The 20,641-nt window shown below is 39.1% G+C and overlaps 3 protein-coding genes across 3 annotated transcripts; 2 read left to right on the plus strand and 1 right to left on the minus strand.

Moving 5' to 3' along the window:
* Positions 1-43: 43 nt before the first annotated feature.
* On the plus strand, positions 44-5,780 carry LOC105558992. Its single transcript, XM_012006975.1, has 10 exons — positions 44-613; positions 752-1,022; positions 1,412-1,575; positions 2,448-2,601; positions 2,675-2,851; positions 2,947-3,051; positions 3,165-3,360; positions 3,590-3,915; positions 4,048-4,239; positions 4,351-5,780. Exons 1-10 carry the CDS (start codon positions 545-547, stop codon positions 4,497-4,499), a joined length of 1,803 nt encoding a protein of 600 aa, XP_011862365.1. The 5' UTR covers positions 44-544; the 3' UTR covers positions 4,500-5,780.
* Positions 5,781-6,300: 520 nt separating this feature from the next.
* Positions 6,301-18,617, minus strand: LOC105558993 (flocculation protein FLO11-like). Its single transcript, XM_012006976.1, has 6 exons — positions 17,168-18,617; positions 8,859-10,235; positions 8,493-8,771; positions 7,754-7,990; positions 7,253-7,678; positions 6,301-6,874 (listed from the first exon to the last, which is right to left on the minus strand). Exons 1-6 carry the CDS (start codon positions 17,180-17,182, stop codon positions 6,854-6,856), a joined length of 2,355 nt encoding a protein of 784 aa, XP_011862366.1. The 5' UTR covers positions 17,183-18,617; the 3' UTR covers positions 6,301-6,853.
* A 38-nt stretch (positions 18,618-18,655) lies between these two features.
* LOC105558994 lies at positions 18,656-19,829 on the plus strand. Its single transcript, XM_012006978.1, has one exon. The coding sequence runs from the start codon at positions 18,864-18,866 to the stop codon at positions 19,347-19,349; it is 486 nt and encodes a 161-aa protein (XP_011862368.1). The 5' UTR covers positions 18,656-18,863; the 3' UTR covers positions 19,350-19,829.
* Positions 19,830-20,641: the final 812 nt, after the last annotated feature.

Below are 20,641 nucleotides of genomic sequence, written 5' to 3' on the forward strand. Positions count from 1 at the left end.
CAGAAGAAGAGACAGAAAAAAAATCTTTTCTTGCACTCATTAAAAATAGACGTCAGAAAATTAATTACAATTTTTCATCGAGAATAATATATTATATTAATAAATCAAGTTTCGTAAACTTTTAAATCAAATGCAATCAATTGTAGCTTTAAAACTGTAGACCATTCGCGAATAGAATTATCAATGTATTCAAATAATCGCGGGTATCAATTAAAGTAGATAAGATTAATGGTCAACTGACATCATCGGAATCTGCAAGTCACGATTATTACATAAAATCAGTATTATTATGGAATGATTAATCCAAGAGGCGTTGCAAGTGTGGAGTTTTACTGAATAAAGTGTGTTGTTCGTAAATAACAGTCAAATAGAATACGATTGCCTACAAAAGCGGACGTGAATAAATGTGAAGGCAACACTCCGTGCAAATATTTATTTGACAAAGTGAATTTTTATTCTCTTTACGTGATATTTATTTACTTTTAGACAATTAACTAATATTGCATTGAATTTCATTATATAATACTTGATCTTATATCGAAAAATGTTTACAAAAGTGCCGCCGAATGGGGGGTGGGGATGGATTATTGTTATAGCTGCCGCACTGAATGGCGTAAGTTATAATAAATATCTTATCATAATATACAAAATGCAAACACACCAAATGTGTTGAAATAAATCAATATCTGTCAAAATATCAAAATGCTCGCCCGAGAGGCTCAAGATTAATCCAAAAATAAAAATTTTATAGCTGTCAACTATTCCGATTGTGCAAGGATTCGGATTGATATTTAAAGATTCCTTCGTCGCGATGAATCTAAGTGCGACAGACACATCAGTTATAATCAATGTAAATTTGGCATTCGGTATGATACTCGGCTTAATCAATGGACCTCTCTTGAAGATCTTCGGTTATAGAACAGTGGCGATGACCGGAAGCATAATGTTCGCACTTGGTGTAACATTAACGGCATTCGCCAACAGTTTTACTCTTATCATAATTTGTTATGGAATACTAACCTGTAAGTAAAACAGAGTAATTCCTCGGACTTTATTAATAGAGGAAAGTCTCCTATTATGAGAAAGGATTCTAATATGGGATAGCGAGAACATCGGTTGATTCCACTATGAATTTATTGCCCTCGGAGCGACATCTGTTTAATGGAAAATTCATTGTTAGATTGTATAATCGTTACGGAAAAAAATTGTAATTGAATTTGGATGTTGAAGACCTGCTATCTCATAATAGAGGACTTACCTTCAATTATTATTGTACATTAATTAACGTAAAACAATTATTGCTAAAATATAACTTTTTCCATCACAATTTGGACATCAAATTGTGAAAACTTTCTTAAATACGCGCATAAGCGTCGGCGTTATAAATTAATTATCAAGTTTGTCTACGCAGCTGTTGGTATGAGTATGTCAATGTCTGGATTCTCTCTGGCGACCAATTCTTATTTCACCACGAAACGAGGACGAGCTATAGGCATGGCAATGACTCTCACGGGGCTGGGGCCAATTCTTATGCCTCAAATAGCATCCTTTTTGCTTTCATTTTACGGTGTTCAGGTATCGTAAAGTTACGTTTTACTAAAAGAGAAAAGAATTTAATAGACGATGAATGCAATGAATCAAACAAAGTTATTCATTATTTTCTACAATATATGAAATGATTATATCAAATGAAAACATTGGATTATGAATATTTATCAGATAAAAGTATAAAAACACAGACTTTAATATACCTTAATAGCACAGTGCTTTGGCTAAACATTGGTCCAATATTGGTTACATAGTGTTTCCCAATGTAAAGCCAGTATTGGCCACGAAATAAATGTAAATATTGCACAATAATAATGATATAATATTAGATTTACATAGAAAATGCATTGGCAAATATTTAGCAATATAATATGAATGTTTGTCTAACATTGATACAATTAAATCAATATTGCTAAGTACGCATACTTATTGGCTAAATAAGAGGAGACGTCCATCTTACAATATTGGTCCAATGTTGGGAATATATTTCCCAATATTGTGACTATATATCGTGCTACTAGGGATAAATTTATAGTTCAAAATATCTCAATAATATTTCGTCCAATGCAGCTCCACTTACGACGAATGTTGCCGATCATAAAGTACAATGGCGGCTGCTTATCGATGTAGGTCGGACGATGAACGGCTGTTTATTTTCAATTGTTGGTCGTGCGATCTACAGCTAATCGACGTGATCTTTTCTTTATGCATTGTCGATTTGTAACATCAATAAGATTTCTAGTGAAACTTGTGTCTTTAATTCTTAATTAATGTATCGAGAGTTACAACTACTTACGAATTGCTGCTATGGCAACAATTATTATAAATCTTAGTGAATAAATAAGTGGAAAAATATAAGATATAATGATATATAGTACAAGAAATATAATATTAAACAGGGGACTGTCTTGATACTTGGCGCTTACAGTTTTCACTCGATGATAGGTGCAATGTTGCTACACCCTGTTAGATGGCATATGAAAAACGCACCCATCTGTTTAGAGACAGCCACGGAAAATCCTAAAATTTTGGCTGACGATAATGATAAACAAGGTACTTACTAAAAGACATTTATATGTAGCAGCAATATTTGTAATCTTTATCAGAAATTTTGAATTGCTTGCAGATACATCGAATTGTTACGAGGAAGATGAAACAAATATATACTCTTCGGCGCTAGCAGTAAACAATTATCTGAGAAAAAGGAGAACAACAATATCCAGCATTGATCACGATGTTGAAATTAAAAGCATTTATGGATTTGATACGCCTCTGCCTCGACAAATTTCTATGGATGGAACAAGTATGAGCCGACTTAATTATGGCACAATTTAATAACAATAAATAAATTAACAATTGATTAGAAACGGTGCTAAAAATATGAATTTCATATTTCAGTGTATGATCCAAATCACGACATCGAAATGACGAAGATGAACGGAACATCAAAGACGAATTTACACGACGTTCGTAAAGGTCCAATATATCCATGGTGGAATTCATGTAACTATGCCAAAAGATCATCTCTATTAAAGTTAATTTTTACATATACAACAGATATCGAATAAATTCAAATTTGTAATTAGACGCTATGAAAATAATATACGTACTTACAGCAAGAAGCGTAGATAGTATCAATCTCGGAAGTAGCATAAAAATTTTCGACGAGCCTGTTCCAGTAACGAAAAAACTGACCTTTATCAATAATAGCGTGAGCAAAAATAATGGCGTGAGTCAGAACGTTGTGGAAAAGGATTCGCTGTTAGAAAAAGAGGCAGACAATTGTTCAATCGAGGAAAAAAATGAAATCTGGTAAGTATGAAAATATACCTACGATATATAATCGTGAGTAATTTTAATAAAATAATACTTCGTATATCTTTTCACTTAATTTAATATTGACGTAAAAGTATCATCTACATTATAGAAGTGCGTGATTACAATAGATGGCTATAATTATAATTAGATAACAGAAATATAACAAACTGTGTGAGTTACCACTCGTCGAAAAGTAACAAGTAATACAACACTCACGTTGTAGCGGCGAAAATAATTCGTCCATCTGCCGACTCCTACGACGAGTGGCTGATCTTTATGACTTCGATCTGCTGCGCGACCCCATTTACGTGAACATCATGTTGGGAATGTCAATCGCGATTTTCGCGGAGGTAAACTTCTCTTTGCTGACGCCGTTCATCCTCGCTGACATGGGCTTGGCGACGGGAGAAATTGCCAACGTCATGAGCATCATCGCGATAGTTGATCTTATTAGCAGAGGCGCAGCACCTTATTTGGGGGAGTGGCTGCGTCTGTCACCCAGGATGATGTACATGCTCAGCTTGTTTCTTCTGATAATTAGCAGAACCTGTAACGTATACTGATTATCTTTCATTATTGAGTTCCGACGAAAGAATACGAAATAATGTACGAGAATAGCAAGAATTTTAATAACGATAGAATTTTACTATAACAATTAATCTCTACTTTTCCTTTACGCAGCACTGTTATTCGCGTATAGCTTCACCACGATGCTGGCAGTCGCGATCGGTTTGGGAGCAGCGAAAGGAATTCGGTCGGTGTACATGGCCCTAGTCGTACCCACCTACGTTCCCATTCAAAAGTTACCGAACGCCTCAGGGATTCAGATGCTGACCAACGGAATGATCCTCATGAGCGCTGGTCCTATGCTCGGTTTGTGAACAACAATATTATATATGAAATTGTTAAATGCAACTCTTGTTCTTCAGACATAATTTGTTAAATACTGAAAAACCTAAATAATAAAAGCTCGATTTGTTACAGGTTTAATACGAGATAATACTGGAAATTATACCATCTGTATTATCTTGCTCAACTGCGTGACCGCTATCACGTTATTTATGTGGACAACAGAGATACTCATAAGAAGGAAATCTGCCCGGCAAAAATCGCAGTTGTCCGAAACATCTTAGTAAATAGTAAACTGAATATAATTATGTTTCTCTGTAAATAAGTCACTTCCAATGGTACGTAAGATCCGAATAAGGTAAAAGCATGAAGAGGATATACGTAGCCTAAATACACTTGGAACCTAAGAGAAAGATTATGTGCGGCAATTTTCGATTTCACGAATCATGAAAGGGAATTAAAAATTCCTGCTCGTGTCTAATTGTAAGTCCCTCTGTCGTTAGACCATCAGCACGATCGCAATTAAGGTCGTGTCCTTGTTCAATACCATTTACCATGGAAATGGATCTAATTAAAGCGTTAGTCTTCTCCAGACACGACCGGAGTCTTTAAGACAACGGCGTACCGCCGCTGTAGACACAATGGTACACCTTTCCCACTATCTTCCGGCGGGAGTTCTCACGTTTCGCTGCGACAAGCAACGTGTGATCCTCCCGAAGAGACCTGAAAAGGAAGTTCGAAGGTCAATGAATTGTAGATATTGTTGCATCAAGCGAGTTAATCTTTTCGACGCTGTTAATTTCATCTTCTCTCGTCTCAAGTTCATACTCATTAAGTATAACACCTCTTTCACGACGCCAAATGGTTATAATGTACGCGCGATATCACCTAATTTTCCTATGACGGCTTGAAACACGGAAGTGATTTTGTTTCTGTTTTACTGAGGCAGACCTAAATTTGGGAAAACCTTGAGACATACTGAATATTTTTGTTAAACATATTTTTAACGCGATAGTAATTGAATAGTGATTTAAATCATCACAATATGACGTGTTGCATATATTTTTAAACGTTGAATAATTTTTATACGATTTTGCTTGATATGAATGAAAGAACAAGCTCGGAATTCGCCAAGCAAAGTTCCGTTTCACCGCACAATTGGGAAAAAATTGACTTCCGCAATATGCACATAAGCACATCACGCACGAGTGTATATTTAGATGCAGCAATACTCAGATAGTCGTGACACTTCTTGGCGGATGTCCAGCTTTACGAAACCGGCGAAAGTGATCGGAACGTGGTGGGCAAACGAACATGGAAGTCGAGTTCAAGTAACATATAAACGCGACGAGATTTCGAAACAACCACGCCTGCAGTTTTCTAAAATCGAGATAATAAAACGTGTGAAGCTTTAAATAATTTATCATGTCACGTGAGTATGATTTAACGGAAAAATATGTGACATAATTTATAATAATTAGAAATATTTTCTTAATTTGTTGGAGAAATATAAATTTATATTAACTTTTTTTATATGTGCGAAATAAATCGTCCATTATTCATTACTTTATTATTTCCTATCCGTTTTCTATTATTCATTATTCCTCATTGTTTTTTTTATGTCACGCTCGAACTCATTCTTTTAGCGTTAAACAGAATGTAGACAGGAAACAACGAAAGCTTCTCCATTGGAAAGCGATTAACATGCACGATAGACTCTGAGAAGATCGACTTGTAAGATTTGGCTTACAGAATTGACGAAAGTGCTTCAAGAAACGACAGCGTGTTCGCTTAAAATCCAGTTCATGTAACTCAGACTGACCTAATTAATCAATATGCGTATATTGTGAATAGCCATCAATTTTCGTCTTCTTAAAATATGTACTTTTTTTATAACATAAAACCTTTCTGTTAAAATCAGATCGCAATCTTGTAAAACTTACAATTAGTAAAGAATTTTGCGCAAATAGTTTTTACCTCAAAATAATTAAAAAGTAAATTTCTTAACGTAAGAATTTAATTAAAAAGAGACTATGTGTGTGTGTGGGTGTTTTGTATATAAAATACAAACATCAAATACATACACCTAATTATAAAAATAATTAATTTCAATTTAAATAACTCAAACATTGTGAGTTGCAAAATAATCGCGTAAGCTTTTCAGATTATTGAGATGAATTATTATTTTAATTTGTTTATTATATTGTGTGTAAAAGTTCATTTGCAATATTTATTAATGCGAATTTCAATAGTGGACAATTTTGCAAGGCACAACGTAGCAACATAACACATAACATGCCAGGTCTTTAGTTTCTTGTAATTTATCACTTATTTTCAAACTTATATTTAAGGTATAAAAAGACCTTATAAGAAAACTTATAAAATACATACGTCCGGATTTATAAAATACATTTATCCGGTGCACTGGCCACGATAATCACTTACGCACGTACGTAAAATCGAAACAGTTCACTCGTTTGTATTAAATATTATTAAGTTAAAAGTTCGTTTGGGAATGAGGTCAAAAGCTACTATTTTAATATAATTATTCACATTCGCTCACACCATTCGCGGAAACACACTATCAAAATTACACATGCACAAACAATCGTCTTGAGCATTTTCCACACTTGATGCGTCATCGTTTGGCGCGTGACTTCTGCAAAAATATTAAGAAAATATTAAAATATTATTTTTAAAATTTTAAACATCAATCGCAATTAATAAAATTATATTTTTGTTATCCCAATTCTATATAGAATTTATATAGAAGCATAGATGTATTTTTAGAATATTTTTTAACTATAACGTTTCTAAAAGATACAACATTAAATTAAACATCGATATCAATGAAAGTTTTTCTTATATACATATTTACTTATTGAAGAAATTTAATATAATCTTTAATATAAATAAAAATTCTAGCTAAAACTTGTAGAATATCAAGTTGAAAATGTAATTTCACAAAGTAAATTAACAGAAAATGATTATACAAATATTCTAATTATAAGCGCTAACTCAATAGTGATATACGTACCTTCGAGGATCTGGAATACGGTATAGGAGGTTCAGTGTCGTTACTATCGTATTCACTATCGGCAAGCGACGCAAAGTCCTCGTGCTCCATGATGCTCCACAAAGTAACGCTCTCTGGACCTGTGGAAGCCACAGCTAAATTGTTCACAGCCTGAGGCAACACTTGGTAGACTTTCTCTATCGGCTCGAATGTATTCTTCGTTTCCTTCATGTTCGTTTGCGAAGTTTCCTTCGATTCCTTCGTGTTGCTTTCTGCCTCCTTCAATAACATCTGCTTTCTGTTACCAGAATTCAATCTAGGAGTAGTTAGTGGCACGGGTGTCACTATTTGCACGATTTCCTTGTTCACTGCAGAAATTGCCGTGGGGAAATTTCGCCATACGTTCTTTTGTCCGGACGTGGTAGCATAGATGGAGCTTTTTAATACCTTAAATAGAAAATATGAAAAAGAAATAAGATATTATTTTTCGGTATTGATATCCTTGAAACTTTCATTACTTACTCGTGTTTGTTGTTGTTCCATGCGGTGGTTGGCCGACTTTTCATATTTCTGATCATTGAAGTTCAACCCGTCCAAGGTATAAGTTTTAACATTATCGTTGGAAGAATCAGTTATGCGACTAACAAGTTTAGTGGCCGTGAGGTACTCTTTAGGGATTGGCTTTGAAGGAGAAGAAATGTACAGAGTGGTCCACTGTCTAGGCGGTACTGTGCTAGCGGGTGTGGTCTTTGAATAATTCTAAATTGAATAGAAGCAACCATCATTATTATCGCATTTACTGTAAATATATAATATTACAAACAATATTAATAATCAACTTTACTATTTATAAAAAAATTTTCATTAACCTCTTACAGTAACGTAGAACTAAATCTGTCAGTAATATTGGATTTAAAAGACCTATTGTAAAAAAGAAATATCACACAATTGTATATTATATAATTGCTTTGCTTGCAAACACAATAAAACTAAAATATTATTCAGTTCGTTACGAAGCTATGCTTAAAGATCTTTTGACCAATAATTGAACTTTATTATATCATGTTTCCTTTTTGAAAAAAGTTGAAAAGTGAAAAAGTGAGGAAAACACTATTTATCTGTGGAATGCCTTTCTATATTATAACACAATTTGCCCAACCAGACTCAACATTATGCATTCTACAGGATTAAAGATGCCACTCGTCATCTTGTCCAATTTATTTACAAACACACATTTCTTTAAAAAAACCACGTGACATACCTGTATCGTCCAGTTATCAATATTTTTCTGCAACTTGTGCACGTTTATAGAATTGTTCGCTTTGGTATTAGCTGGGTTTTTGTCCCCGAATATCGGCGAAGTAGTCGACTGAGGGAAAATGGGCGAGTTCGGTCTGACTACGTTGATACTAGTTTTTGATTCTTCGCCGACGTAATTGTCATGATTGAATCTATCCGTGTCAGAAATCTTTGTCTTGTTCAGCGGACGGAACGGAACTGGTGTGTGTTGAGCCATATAGGGTATGACGAGCTGATGTACCTAAAAATTTCAATCGCAGAAATACAGTTTTTAAGTGTTTTCTCTCTGAAGATATATTTTTCTACTTAAGAAACTCGATTGCATCACCTGTTTTCTCTTCCCATTTTGTTGCCCGGTTGTTGTTGCTTCAAACGGTTCTGTGACTGCACCCGCCGAAGTCGTCGATTCCACGGCATCAGTCGTCTCATAATAATCGACAGAGAATTCTGTTAGAGGGTTCTGACGTGTCCCAAAAATCTCGTCGCCAAATGCCACAGTCGTCCCGGCGTTCTCGGTGGTCTCGAAGTCCGCGAACGTGTTAGAGGTCGGCGGTATCGAGGACGAGTCCGTCCGACTTTCATCCTTATACGTGAAATCTAGCAACGGTGACTCCACGAAATTTATTGAATCTTCAATATTCTCAGAAAATCCCTTGGCGACGTTGGTGTTGGAGGACACCTGAGTGCCACTGGAGGACAGATCATGTGCCGCGTGATCCTGACGAAACTGTTCCAATTTTTCATTACTTACACCGGGATTGGTATATTCCGGCTCTTGCGGGACAACTCCCGGACCTGAATAATCCGAAGGAGTTGGGTACAAAGGTTCGTTATATCCACCGTTGAAAGCGGAACCCGCCGCATTCAGAAAAGAGCCACCTGTGGGTGCACCGTTCTCGGCAACTGACGACGACGTTTTCGCGTCAGGGTACGGGTTTCCATTGGGAGCGACCTGCGCATAGTAATCGTGGAAATCTCCTTCTTTGTAGAGCGGCGGCGTTTCTTCGATGTACACCGTCGGGTTTGGCAACGGAGCTAAGGGGACGGCCTGTTCGCCGACCACTGGCGTCGGATAAGAGTAGTCCGGGACTCTGACGTCGTACGAGGCAGCATGGTAAGCGTCACGGGGTGCTTCGGCATCTGTCGATATGTATCCACCAACCATCGGCGTATCAGGCGAATTTACTGATAATGACACGGCGGACGAAGCATCTCCCGAGTGTGCAAGTTCATCTTGCGGTATCGGCGTCCAAGGCGTTTTGTTGCACGGATTACAATTCTTAGTTCTAGTTTCGGTAGGGTATCCCGGCTGATCGTCGATGGGAGCCGGAGGCAGAGGTGGTGTCTCATAAGCCACAGGGCCATTGTAAGCTGCCGCGGGAGCGGGTTGTACGAACGTTGGAGAGTACGCGGTTTCGGACTGCTGTAGCGTCAGCGGCGGCCGCAGCGGCGGCGGCGATTCTCTTGTCATCCAATTGAAGGGATTCAGCCAACTCATCATTTTCGAAAAGTATCCTTCCTCACTGGTTGACTGATAGTCCGCCAATCTTGGGACTCTGCCCGGATGGAACCTTGGCGGTGGCGGTGGAACGAGGTACTCGCTGATTCTGCGAACGCGTCGAACGTTGTTCGGTCTGCCCCGATCATTGTGGATGGAGAACGCCGCGTTGATCGTGCAGATCACCAGTAATAAAAGCGGCAAGACCTGGAACACAAGACCACCGAGCTAGCGAGAAGACCCGTCAAGGATTACTAATTACCAACATTACTAACTGAAAACAGCTTTGTTCGATCTGTAATTGATTTACAGAAATTTCAAGAAATAGTGGCATTGGAAGCGAAACCTTTGCTCAACATTAATTTAACAAAGTAATCAACGGTGATCCAAATTCTCACATGGTACCGAACAAGAATGAGAGACCCGAGCACTTTCTTATTAATAGTCGTTGGGTGCATGCTAACAATTGTTTTTCTCTTTCTCAATATTCCAGGTATCATTTGTCCTAACGAAATCTCGTGCGCATTACATTATTATGTACACTTTCCGCAACAGTCAATGACGTGACGGAGAATAACGTGCGGCGAAGCGAACTGGGTCGCACCATGAGAATCATTCTACGCCGCCGAGGATTATGTATGCCGTGCGTGAAACTAGACGCCTTCTCCCTTGTTATTCCAGAATGGAGTCCTCGTTGGACTCGGTTTTCCTCTCCTTAGTCCTAAATTCAGCTGATTACCCCGCTTTAATGCGCCGCACTCGCCATTTACGCACGTGCAAGGAACGAAACAATATTGCCGCGCCGCAAAAATCGCGAAGCCCGGCTAACAATTGCTCTTCCGCTGCGTTTCAACTACCACAAATCATACGCTCTCGTCACGTTAGTTATCCTCGGGTTTCACATTCGCTTAAAATTATTAAACTGAGCGTTATTAGATTTCGCACGACGCTCTTTACATATCCGCAATTCCGAAATTGGCTTTCGAACCGAGTGAAAAGCACTCGCGCAATTGTCGTTTGAGGTTCCGAGACTCTCCGGCCTATTTAACCGACGTAGAACACCGCAATCATCATCTCTCTTCAAGAGATTCCGAGTCAATCGGTTATTACCGACGGTAAAAGGTCATAAGGTATATACGAATGCAATGTGCAGGGTCAAGAATGTGCCACGAGAAAGAGTCAGAAATTCAATTCCGGTAGAATTACTTCGATCTGTTGCTCGCTCTTATTCGATTGTTTGTAAAATCATTAGCTAATGATTACATTTACGTAGAGATAAAATTTTTAACATTTCATACATTTTGTATGTACAATTTTTATACATTTTTATTATAATATCAATTAACTTTCTAATTTATTGTTACGCGTTTCTTCTAGAAACATTTCTCATAAATAAGACACTGAAGTAATAACAAATTGTAACAATTAAATTATAATTATCATAATGACGTAGAGAGAATATAGCAACACGAAAGATTGAGAAAATGTAACACCTGCTGGAATGATAATTTTGCATCTTCTTCTTTCGCTTAAAATAGTCTCGGCAGTTAGATTTTTATATTATTAACATCGAGCAAAATTCGATATAAACTCGACGCGTATTCCCAAGGACTCGAGGAGTCGCAACGCTCGCCGTTGAATTTTCACGAAATCCGCGGTGAAGATATTCTTTCGCGCGCTAGGAAGCCTTCGCCGCGGAAGGCCGCGAGGAAAACGAAGGAAATGTCGAAGAAAGGCCGGGAATTGTCGCGATTCGCAGCAGCCGCGACAGCGAGGTTGAGATTCTCCCACGTCGATTGAATGCGGGGGAGAAAGAGCTCTCCACGTGCCAGTTCTTTCGCCGTACGTGAGCGCGTCGCCGCTCTCGTGAGAGAGAACGAGAGTAAGTCGGCGGGTGACCGTGTTTGTCCCGGCGAACCGGAAGCCGCGTAGGAAAGTGAAGAAACGGAAGAAACGAGGAGGCGCGCGCTCGAGGTGCGCTACGCGCGAGAAACGCGCCACTAATAACGCGTTACGGCGATTTTACACGCACACCGGAGCGTACGTTATGCAAATTGCTCCCGACTGGGTCGCGCTCGAAGTCGCGCAGCCAGCGTTTCGCGACGCGGTTTCGTTTACGGCCCGCAGATGTTCGACGCCAGGTAGTTTCTCGCTCGACGACCGACTGCAACGCGCGAATCGAAATTGTCACGCTTATCCCACGGAAATACTTCACGCGGTAGTTAGAGACTTTTCCTCCGTGTTAAGCACCCGCGTAGACCTCGTATGAAAACTGAAATGAAAATCGAAAAGATGCCGGAGACACTGAACTTTAATGCCGGACACGCGACGGATTGCAGCTCGCCACTGATTTTGCATTTGTATGTATTTCGATTAAACTCGGCGCGCGCGTTTTTCAAACAAACCTACTTGTACCCGCTCGTGTTCTTTCGGCGCGGTGTTATGTCTTCATTTAGTGAAAACGATGTGGCACGACCAGCTATTCCCTAAGACGTTAATGAGAAGTCAGTAGGCTACGAAAACCCAGCAGGTATTAATCAAGCATGGATCGAGAATAATAGCGACCGCGCGCTCTTAAGTCAAGGATGGAATTAAGGATAGAGGAACGGGTCGAAATCCGCGCGCTAAGAAGCGGTTAGGTCCGATTTCTCGGCTAGAGATCGTCCGGAACATCTGGAGAGCATCCGTTCGGCGCGCACAGGTCGGCCGTTTACGACTGCACGATCGTATTGAGGATACCATATCGATTATCTTCCTCGGCCGTTTAAAACCGTCACGTTTGCTCGAGAAATTATGGCTCCATTCGGTTGCGCGGAGAATACACCGGCCTCGGCCACAACCCGGCGGGGGTCTCGACCCAGAAGTGCAAGGTGAGAGGACGCGAATGCGCGGAGGCACCAGTGTAACTGCGATTTTTGAAACCGATGCGCTTCATTATACATTTGCAGCAAACCGCTTGGCGCAAACGGAATCGGTGAAATACGTGGGTCGAAATAAAAATGCGTAAATGAGGTGACGAGATATTTATATAACACATTTCGTGAAAAAGATGTTAGGACGAGGTGGGGGGGGGGGGAATTGTAGCATTACGGGATATTAAAACTCCGTGGATCGATTGTTTCTGTGTCTTGGCCGGCGAATCAAGTTGGCGCGCAGTTCTAAGATTCGAAAAACAGTGACGAAAGTGTGACATTCGGACACATCATTTGAAAGTTTATTGCGATAAGTATTACCGCATGCCTCGGTGGTCGAACTGGTGAGCCTGGAGTGTAATGGCCGTATCGCACTAGCGGTTCGCGTTGGCGTTGCCGTTGGCTGCTGCGTCTCGACCAATCGACCAATCTCGACCAAAATAGCCGGACATTTCTCTCAACGTCAACGCAAACGCGAACCGCTAGTGCGATGCGGCCATAATGCGGGTTTGACACCGCGGGTCGGATACCGTAAATTCGAGTGATCGCTCGCCCGAGAGCGGCGATACGCCGCCGGAACAGCTCCGCGGCAGCGCGCGGAAGTCACCCGCGTGCTTTCTCATTAAGAACGTCCCACGCCGTCGCGGAAATTAATTATTGAAACGTCTGATTATTAAAATTGATTACGCCACTGCGCCCGCGGCGCGTATATACAAACTCGTCGCCGAAGATGCGAAGACCTAGTGCGCCCGCGCGCACATAAAGCGAGTAATGTAGGTAAGTGGGCTGTGGGTATTACGACGAGCTGGGACCTCCAGCGAGAGAAGACGATGTAACGCGCGGGGTCGTGCACGTGGTAATCCCGACGGCGCGTGCGCGCGCGTGCATGTGTGTGCGTGCGCGGAAAATAAATGTCAGCGTTAATCGAGACGAACCGCTGCCGATAATGAGGCTGCGCTCTCATTACGGGATAACGTCGCCCGCAATGAAACGATCATCGCGTACGAGAAAATCTGCTTGATATCTCCGCGAAATCGAGACTGTAACGTCAACGAGATCGATATTTACAGGCGAAACTTTCGATGCTGCTCGGCAAAGGCCACTGCTCTCTTTGATAATACAAAATAAGAATCGGTACGCGGACAAAAATGATGTTGTATCGGCAATGTCAGTGTAATTGAAATGAAATGAAACATCAGACAGTTGTCTGAATGATCTGAATGTTTAGTTCAATGCTTAAAATTAAAATCCGTGGCAAATGCAATTCAGCGAATTATTTATGTTTGTGGCAGCCCGTGGCATCAATGTTTAATTTCGAGCAACTTTATCTTTTTCAAATTCAACACCGTTTTTTTCCGTGTAATTATATTGTCTTGTTGGGACGCGCGTGATAATTGTTCCCGATCTTTTGCTGAAATGCATTTTGAGAAATGTCAGAGTACACGTAAAAATTTTAACAGATACGCACTTTGCGTTGTATGGCAAGGGAAATGGTATTATCCTGTCACTTTCCAAGACAGATTCTAAATTCCCGTGGGAATAGTCGGGTGAAAATCGGGAGATCTCGACGATCTTCTCGGGAAAAGACGAGCCCTAACGGTGCTCCAACGGCGCAGAAGACAATTACAGGAGCGTCGAGACAGAGAGAGTTAACTATCGTATTTACATCGCGGGCTGCTCCAGTTCGACGTACGTAAGAAAAATACGGCATAAAGCGTCCGTCCTGACCCCTCATATGGACTGTTCAGGTAAGAAATCGCTCGGCGTTTTACTGCGACTAGCTGAAACCCATGACTTCGAAGACGCACAGAAGAAACTTATCTCGGGCAAATTATCGTCGGGTTTAGAAAATGACATAGCGTCGTCGATTCTTCCGCGTCCAGCTTTCGCGAATATAGTTAAGATTATACGTGATAATATATTAAACGAAAGTTTATGTAAACTGAAAGGCGAGCATTCTAAAAATCGAGTAAAAAGATATATAAGAATCATATTTATATCTCGCGAGGAAAAGAAACGCGACTTACATTGGTACCACGTCATTACTGACAACTTCATAAACTCGAAACAAACGGAAGGAGGTTCCACCTTTATTTTATCGACGCAAACGAATCTGTTAACTGGCACTCCTGATTCTCACTTTTAACGTATTTCTTTTTCAAATCATTATTAATAAAATATAATGTTATAATGTAAATTACACGCGGGTATTCGACATATTTACTTTGATTCTTAATTTATTAACAGACTACGAGAGCGTATCCACCGAAACGAGACACCACTAATACGACTCGCGCGCTTTGTAAATGGAAAAGCCTCATGTTTGTATGGAACATCGTACGCTCGTGAAGATTCATTATTGACACTTTTCTAAAGCTGGTCTGCGATAAAGCGTGTAAATGGAAAGCAGAGTTTTATTTCTTCTGAAAAGAATTTCTGATACCAGCACTATGCCTGTTTGCAGATAAAGTTAAAACGTTATCATCTGAAGCTGAGACGATAAAATAATATCAATAATCGATGTCAATAGCTCTAAGAAATATTTATGTGTATCATATATACATATACTTCAGATTTTAATCCTAAAACATATAATAATGGCAGGAAATATTTTAAAATTACTCTATAGAAAATGAATATTAAAGACAGCTTTTTCCTTAATAAGATCGTTGAAAGAGATTATTATATTTAACGGTGTATTCATTACATTTTAATATTTCTCTGATGCCTCTTAATATAAGCCTCAAGTTAAAGCAATAACTATTTTATGTAGAAATAATTATTTCACTGTCCGTTTCTTCGCAGTTCAGTCAAAAAAGTTACAACTCGAAATTTTGGGTTTGCTTAATAAAAGCCGACGCCAAATTTTACAAGCATTAATATTCACTGATCGTGTCTTCCAAAATATTCTATAATAATCTTGACAATCGTAACACGAAAAGAGCATTAATTAGAAAAGATCTGCATAGCTGTGTACATTTTTGAAAATCGGGACTAACAATAAGTGAGACACGTGCAAACGGAAAGCGATAGATTTAGGTCGGTCGAAAGAGTTTCCCTCTTCGACTGGCGATGTGCCGAATGGCTTGATCGTTCGTCTCGAAAGCGGCTTATGACTTGGTCACTTATTCGTCGTCCTGGCGCTATAGTCGATTCACGATGTGCATAAATCAATCGTCACTCTCGAGACACAACACGGGCAGTACATTAACATACTGCACCGATGGCGCTCTCCTGGCTAATTAAAGAACGTGACTCTGGAACGAATTTGCCGAATAAAACCGAACATTATAAACAACTTGTTTATAACAAATAATTATAACTCTGGAATTGAAACTCGACTATTACTTTTGCCCAGCGATAATGAGAAAGCTTCTTTTTATTTTATTATATTTTAAATTACATTTGAAGATACGAAGGACAAAATGTATAATTGCCAAAAAAATAGGTTAATGAAATAGTAAGAAAAGGATTAATAAGTTGACACATACGCACTGTAATTTTCTGGAGACCAAATAATTTGTAGAAATACAATTATATTTGAAACGCAATGTTTGGTCTCTTGTTTTGTTATTTCTAATTTTTTTACAATAGTGCATACTAAAAAATATGTTAATTACTGACGAAATGAAGAGCTCTCGCGTGTTTCATCCATATGTATTGTATAAATTGGACTCGAAAGCAGTGTACATCTTTTCTATGTCGTCAAGACTCGCATGTTTCTCGGTACATCATAATTGCACAGCCCACTCGCCTCGTTATCGATATCGCGAGAAGAGAGAATTACAGAGCATTAAAATGATCCATCATTAAATTCACTAGAATCAAAACGCAAAAGCAGCAATTTACACTTTTTCAATGGGGAAGCTATTGCACGCGATCAAGGTAATCGCTGTTTAACAACGAATATTCTGCGCTAATCTTCTTAGTGTAATAAAATTATACTCTTGACATATTTAGTGCACAAAAAGACAGACCACCAAAGTTCTATGATTATTTCTGTATAATTTACAATTTATACTGAACATTTATGTTATATTAAATGTTTGATATTGAACGCATAATAATTCGATAGCAATTTGATTATAGTACCATGCAATATCGATCAATTAAATTTTGAATCGAAAAGTTCTGAAATCTCCTGATTTGACAACCATAACAATTCCATAATTGTTCGGTGATTTTGTTCTTAATAATGAACGATCTCTCATTTCTAATGTTACTCACTCTTCGAGTATCCATCTCTCCTGTAATCAGGATCTCTCCGCCAAGAACATGTCACATGCACGCAAAACCAAAATCACACTCGTCCTGAATCTTCTAAAGCAAATTGAATTCCCGCTAGCTTTCAGCCTTGTGTCATCGTCACGGCGCGTAATGCGATCGAACGGGCGCGAGGACCCAGTTCTCTTCCTCGTCGCGTGAAGGTGAAGGTTGAAGTGGAAGGACGCAGGATCGAAACGACACGAGCGTGCATGGAAAGGGAGGTGGGAAGAAAAGAAAAAGATGGGAGAGAAGATGCGCACTTGACCAGGGTTAAAGAGAAAGTCCATTGGAGCGTCTTCAACCGAAGACACTTATATACATTTGCGCTTCTCTCCTTCCTTCCTGACACCTCTCTCGCTCTCTCCCTTCCGTAGCACCTTTCCCTCGCTCGAGAACAAGGATTCCTCCGTGTACACTCAGCCGATCTCTCTCCCTTTGAGTCGGCAATTGAATGTGTGTGTGTGTGCAGCAGGTAGAGGGTTTTCCTACCTATTCCAAAAAATTTTTCTCAATCCCCGTCTTGCCGATAATGAACATCAAGACAGGTTTTTCGGATTTAAGGGTCGCAGGGCTGGAATGCCACCTAACACAGGTCTAACACTTCCCCCTTTGGAGATTACTGGTTGGTTTCAAAAAATATTTTTTATTCTACACAATGCAACGTTGTATATTTCACGTTTTGCAAATTAAACTGTTATTGTTAACGATATTGTACATGAAAGTTCATTAAAATGTACTTAACTTGAAAAACATATAAATACATAATATAACTCGATTACGGTAAAAAATAAATCTCGAATCTAATGAAGAGATTAACATTAAGTGTTCGTTTTGAACAAGACATGAAAATAAAATCTATTGCAATATAAGTAGATACAAGATGTGCATGCATAATTGATGCATAACGCTAGCACGCACGAATGGGCAGAATATTACGTGCGGACATTAAATCCAGTTGCAACTTTCTCGTCGCTTTCTGGCGATTTTGTATTCTGTAGACTTCACCCTCGATTTCCTCGTCGTAAGGCCACCGCGTTAAAAAAACGCGCATTCTGAATCGCGTCCGACATTTCACCTGGAAAGAATCGTCAGGGATGCAGATGTCGTTCTGACTTCAAACGACGTCGAGAGAAACACGCGGTGATAATATTTTAATTGCGTCGCATTTAACTTTCGATAATTACGTAATATAATAGCGTCGATAAATTATCAATTCCTTCAACTGGAAAACTGACAAATGACAAGGAGAAATACGTGAAAAATTCAATTTGTACACGGAGAGAAATATATTTTTACATGTATATTTTTTCACGCGGGTAATTACACTATACATAGTGAAACGTGTGGTGAAATTTCAAAAAAGTCTCATAAAATTCTTCGTGTTGTCCCACGATTACAATATTTTCAGGATGACTTTTAAAAGAAAATTCTCTCCGTGTACAAGAATATTATTATCGTTGATAACATTAAAATTAGAGATGTGAATCTCCGAGGCAGAAAATGCGCGGATTCGTGATAAGGCCAAAGAGAATTGTCTTCATTTTATCTCACTTTACATCCCGATAAATGAGCGTATGATTAACACAATTAAACCATAAACCTTCCCGCTATAAATAAATCTGAGATTCTTGTCAGACCGAATCTTTCGATCGTAACAATGAGTCGTTTGTCGATCGTCGTTCTTTTGTGTCTTTATCCCTCTTTCAAAATCGTCGAGGGTCAGCTCACGGCAAAGCCTATCTGCACCGAAGAAGGTGCCTTCGAGATTAACGACGGGACTTGTAAAAACTACTATCTGTGTGTGGACGATGGAGAAAAATTCACGCCGGTGATGCTATCGTGCAGCAATATCGCCATATTCGATACTTCCATGCGTAAATGTGTGCCTGAAGGCACGGCTGTCTGTCAACAAACGACGACAATGGCACCATCGACCACGTCGGCACCGCTCTGCGTTAGATACGGCAGATTCTCAATACTGGACGTGGAATGTAAGAAATATTATTTATGTTATTGGGACGGCGCCCGCTATATCATAATGGACAATCTTTCGTGTCCGAACGTCCTGGTATTCAACCCAACCTCCGAAAAATGTGTACCGCCACAAATGTATACATGTCCAGGAATAACCGAGGGGAAATAGGGACGATGGAACGATACAACCATACTGTGTGCGTTTACAATCTATAAAATGCTTATGTATTATTTTATTAAATGACGGCGTGCGCTAAATTCAACACCTATTGTACATCTGTCATTAGAAGGATCACTTTGTGTGATCGAAACGTCTCGAGATAATTATTTATATTTCGATGTATTAAATTTTATATATTTCACACATAACGTCTGTGTTGACTCCTATTGCCTATTTCTTGGTCCGTTTTTTATAAAATGTTTGTGTAGTTTCACAAAATTGTATTGTATAATCAATCACCATGAATATTAACAATTATTAAATTGTTTGTCGAAATAGAAATAAATATTGTATTTATTGTCCAAATTCATGTTTCCTCTAATTATACGTGTTTGCTGATTAATAGGAAATTGATTGAAAGTGACAAAAGAATTATATCGTATATGTAAAAAATGCTATACCAATTTTCGATAAAGAGAGATTAGAGATGAAAAATGTGCGAGTGCAATTATCTATGATTATAAATCATAAACAATTTTCCAACAGAAGGCGGATGTTATAGGCTGATAGAAAAATAATCAGAGGGTCTTTGAATACCGCGTGCTTAATAGTCACGTTTATCACCCGACGCATTATTTTTAACTTAATGGAAACAATAAAAGTGCGTAACAATTCCTCGTTAGCACGATCTATTATAGGCACGATTCGGACAATGCGATTACGATTGTCGATGCCAACCGCATAATTAATTACTTTCGAACGTTATGAACGCGCAGGCGATAATTGTTCGCGCGATCAATCAAACGCGTTTATAACTTTAAAGATTATCAACGAGGCATATGCCTCGGTGGTCGAATTGGTGAGACGCCCACCTAGAATGTAAGGAGGGTCCAGGTTGAAACCCTGGCTGAGATAATATTTGTCGCAATGAATTTTCTGTATTATTAAAAATGCCCAGGTATGATCAAGAAAACACTGACGTTGTTAATTATCGCTGGCGACATTGAAGAATTCTTATTGGTCTAGAGATTATATTAATCGTAGTAAATATCAGCTTCTCCTCCTACGGCACAAATGCCAACATACAGGGTGTCCTGAAATTCGCGAATCAAAATACCATAGCAAGAATGTCGTCGAAAAAATAAATTAAAAAGTTATTTGCCATTTTTCGTTCCGAGCAGTAGTTTTTTTAGATAAAAAGGTTCAAAACAGGCCAATCATACATCACGGTTGAACGGAAACCTGTCCGTGAGTCGCGCGTCGATAGTTTAGTGCACTAACGCTATCGACGCGCGACTCAC

Source organism: Vollenhovia emeryi, unplaced genomic scaffold, assembly GCF_000949405.1.
Source record: "Vollenhovia emeryi isolate VEMERY1.0 unplaced genomic scaffold, V.emery_V1.0 DF939295.1, whole genome shotgun sequence".
In the NCBI taxonomy this organism is placed as follows: domain Eukaryota; kingdom Metazoa; phylum Arthropoda; class Insecta; order Hymenoptera; family Formicidae; genus Vollenhovia; species Vollenhovia emeryi.